Source organism: Lathyrus oleraceus, chromosome 5, assembly GCF_024323335.1.
Source record: "Lathyrus oleraceus cultivar Zhongwan6 chromosome 5, CAAS_Psat_ZW6_1.0, whole genome shotgun sequence".
Taxonomy (NCBI): domain Eukaryota; kingdom Viridiplantae; phylum Streptophyta; class Magnoliopsida; order Fabales; family Fabaceae; genus Lathyrus; species Lathyrus oleraceus.
The window spans coordinates 49326380-49330825 of record NC_066583.1 but is presented as its reverse complement, the minus strand read 5'-3'; the positions used below and the strand labels follow the sequence as shown (position 1 = coordinate 49330825).

The following is a 4446-nucleotide window of genomic DNA, read 5'->3' as shown; positions in this document are numbered from 1 at the left end:
TCCACTGCTTCGGCCCAAAACTCTTTCGGCATCTTCTTGCTCTTAAGCATACTTCACACCATGTTAAGTATGGTATGATTCTTTCTCTTTGCTACTCCATTTTGTTGTGGTGATCTTAACATTATTAGTGAGCGGTGGATTCCGTCGTCTTCACAATATTTGTTGAACTCATTTGAAATGAACTCTTCTCCTCGATCAGATCTCATGGCCTTAATGGAAAGACCACTTTCTTTCTCCACAAGGGCTTTGAACATCTTAAAGTTTTCAAACACTTCTAACTTCCCCTTCAAGAAATAAACCCACTAATTTTCTATAATAATCATCAATAAAGAGGATAAAGTATTTACTTTTACCAAAAATTGGTGTGTATGAGCTCTAGCGGTTTTGTCGCTCTTGTCGTTGATTCCTTTGGAAAGCTTTTCCAGAATTGCTTCCCAGCTAGACATCCTTCACATAGTTGGTCTGAGTGGTTTATACTAGGGAAGCCTCTCACCATCTCCTTCTTTGACAAACATTTTAGACAGTCGAAGTTGAGATTTCTGAATCATAGATGCCATAGCCATGAAGAGTCCGTATAGCAAGTCTTGGGACACTTTGCAACACCATTTTGAATGTTAAGAGGAACATTCTATTCTTTGACATATGCACCTTAGCAATCAAGTTATCTCCACAATCTCTTAAGAAAATACTATGTTCTTTCAAGTGGATGTCATAGCCTTTCTCTAATAATTGTCCCGAGCTCAAAATATTATTCTTCATGCTAGGAACATAGTAGACATTAGATATGAATTGATGACTCTTGTTCTTCAAGCGTATGAGAATTTTACCTTTTTCCTTTAAGCGATATCTTTGAGTCATCTCCAATGAGACATTTTTAGTTGTCACTTCATTGATTTCTATGAACATACTTTGATCGCCGCACATGTGGTTGCTTACGTCGATGTCGAGGTACAATTTATTTCTTTTCTCTTCAACTTGGTTTTGGCATGCGAGCATCAAAGTTTCTTCTTCTCCGCCTTTTTCCTCTACAAAGTTAGCTTTTTCCACCAGGTTCTTCGAGTATTTACACTCTGATGCGTAGTGACCAATCTTGTTGCATTTGAAGCACTTGATTTGTGATTTGTCACACCTCAACCATGAATTTCCTATTCCACGATCTCTTGTTGCTTGTGGATTCCAACTTCTTTGACCACTGTTGAATTTATTGGAGTAGTTGTTGTAACCCCATCTTCCTTCTCCTTTATGTCCTCGTCCACATCCACGATCTTGGCCACGACCTCGTCCTCTTTGGCTCTTGTAATTCACATAGTTTGCTTTTTTTATGTTGAGTTGTAGTAGTTGCTCCATATCCTCCTTTTGTTAAATTTTTCTCTTTTGTTTTTATTTGTATGCTTGTAAGGAACCCATTAGTTGCTCAATAGTCATGGTCTTTAAATCTCTATTTTTTTATATGTTGGTAAAAATAAAGTCAAAACTTGGATTTAAAGTGCGAAGTATTTTCTCCACGACTTTCACCTCATCAACATCTTCACCATTTCTTTTAAGTTGATTGACTACGGCTAATACTCGAGAAAAATAATCAGAAATTGGCTCGGACCCTTCCATAAATAAACATTCAAATTCACCTCTAAGAGTTTGAAGACGAATCTTTTTCACCTATTCCACTCCTTTGTTGCATGTTCAAAGAAGAAAAAGAAGAACAATAACAACAAAAACAAAATAAAAAAATAGAATATGTTAAATAATAACATTTTACCTGACACAACCATGACAACTAACGTTGCTAAGTTGAATCCACGTTTCTCATACCTCGTTCAATTTGGATAAGAGATTATGGAGTTCTGAAACTCGTTAATGAAAGAAATGTTTTTGAGATTCGTTTATAGAAGAAATGATGTTTTTAAGTTTGGTTTAGTATAGGAATAACGTTTCGTAAATGGAAGAAGTTTGGAGGAAAAAGATGAAGTTTGTCTAAGTACGTTTAGGACAAAAGTGAATGATTTAGTGTAAGTGTGTTAGACTTATCAGACTTATATATGGTGTTAATAGATCCTGACTTATATATATATATATATATATATATATATATATATATATATATATATATATATATATATATATATATATATATATATATATATATATATATATATATATATATATATATATATATATATATATATATATATATATATATATATATATATATATATATATATATATATATATATATATATATATATAGATTTAGTGTAAGTGTGTTAGACTTATCAGACTTATATATGGTGTTAATAGATCTTGACTTATATATATATATATATATATATATATATATATATATATATATATATATATATATATATATATATATATATATATATATATATATATATATATATATATATATATATATATATATATATATATATATATATAGTTAGGATCCGTTTACACCAGGTGTAAGTCTAAAAGGCTTAACCAAATCTCAATCGTTAATAGGGTTGAACCAAACTATTATATTAAATGAAATAAAAAGAATACATGACCGTTGCTTTCTCCTAAAAAATAAGTTACTTATATGACCGTTTGATATATTAATATTAACGATTTAGATTTGGTGTAAGACTTTTAGATTTACACTTGATGTCAACGGATCCCGACTATATATAGCAAGTGTGAGTAATGTGGGTAATAATCTCACATTGGTTGGAAATATGGAGACTTTGAGCATTTATAAGTAAGAGAATCCACCTACTTATCACCTAAAGGTTTTTGGTGGATATGTGGTGTGTCTCTCACAAATATGTTGCCTTAAAAAAAGAAATCTCACAATGTTCAGTGCTCCTTAGTGAAAAACTCCCCCAACACATTGTATCAGAGCCTTTGGTTCGAGAAAGAGATCAACTTACTTGTATTGAAAGTCAACAGTCCCACAAGGATAGTGAGTAAGAAACTTTTCATTGAAGAGTGTCAATGACGCCATAATGATGGTGAGTAAGAAATATTATGTGCGATACACGTGTTTGTGGAAGCAAGAAGAGCTTCCACTTGAGGGGGAGCATTGTGGACTCACACTTGAGAAGGTGTGTTGAGAATGTAGCAAGTGTGAGTAGTGTGGATAACAGTTCCAAATTAGTTGAAAATATGGAGACTTTAGCATTTATAAGAAGAAATTTCACAATGTTCAATGCTCCTTAGTGACAAACACCACAACACACACACACACACACACACACACACTTTATAAGCAACTCATATCTTATTTTACTGATTTTTTCTTTTTAGTTTGTTTCTTTACTATCACGAGATCTATTGTGATTTCAATAGGTATTCTTATTCTTTATCTCTGAAAATTTCCTATGAAAAATTACAATAGAAAACATCTACATAAATTTTATTCTTCTCTATCATTTACTAGCTAGTACCCAAATTCAATATTAGTATAATAGCCCTTTCAACACTCGATGGATACTCCCTAACTTCAATGTTAGTATTGTCATCTTTATCCGAAAAACAAGATTTCCAAACTATGGAAATGTTCGGACCAATAGTCCTTTTCCAAGAAGCTCTGGCTTTGACTTATGAGGAAGGAAAGCATACAAAACAATCATAATTCGTTAGAAGACTGGTTATCCTTTTACATTCAAGGAAAATCAAAGCAAACCTCTTTAGTGTTGAAGAAAATTTTTATTCTCCTGATCAATCAGATTATGAATTCGAGAAACAACACACTACAAAAAAAACATGTAAATAATGACAGTTTAAAAGGTGCTATTATTTCGGTTTCAAACGCCACAATTTACAAAAATGGCGTTTTATTATAACATCATAAATTTAAATGTCTCTTAGAAAATAACGGTGTTTTCTTAATGTATATCAAGGATAACAGAAACCTGGTTCACCTCTTCCATCAACTGGATCGTGAATAAAGTTAAAATGGTGGGTAATAACACTAGTAAATCAACTTCGATCTCGATGTATGACTTTTCTTTCATTAAATTTTTTGGTGTTAGAATTATTGAGAATAAAAAGTATGTGTAGTGTGGGGAAGTCCCACATTGGTTATAAATATGGAGACTTGAGCATTTATGTGTGGGAGAATCCACACACCTATCACCTTAAGGTTTTGGGTGAGTGTGCGGTGTATCTCTCATAAAGATGTGTTGATCTTAAAGAAAAGCCCCAAATTAAAAAATGTTCCCTCGTGTTTAAATCTTTGATTTGTAGCCCTAGCTGTGGTATCATGAGCCTTTGGTTCGAGTGAAGGGACCGACTCACTTGTATCGAAAGTATCCCCACATGGTCATGGGTAGAGTGTCCCGTTGAAGAGTGCCAACGGCAGTACAAGTATATGTGATAAAAAAAAGAGCTTACGCTTGAGGGTAGAATTATGGATAAACTCACACTTGAGGGGGAGCGTTGAGAGTAACAAGTGTGAGTAGTGTG

The 4446-nt window shown here is 32.8% G+C and overlaps 1 protein-coding gene across 1 annotated transcript; it reads right to left on the bottom strand.

Moving 5' to 3' along the window:
* Positions 1-516: 516 nt before the first annotated feature.
* LOC127078664 (uncharacterized) lies at positions 517-1347 on the bottom strand. The gene has a single exon (XM_051019096.1). It carries the CDS (start codon positions 1345-1347, stop codon positions 517-519), a length of 831 nt encoding a protein of 276 aa, XP_050875053.1.
* Between the last annotated feature and the right edge of the window lie 3099 nt (positions 1348-4446).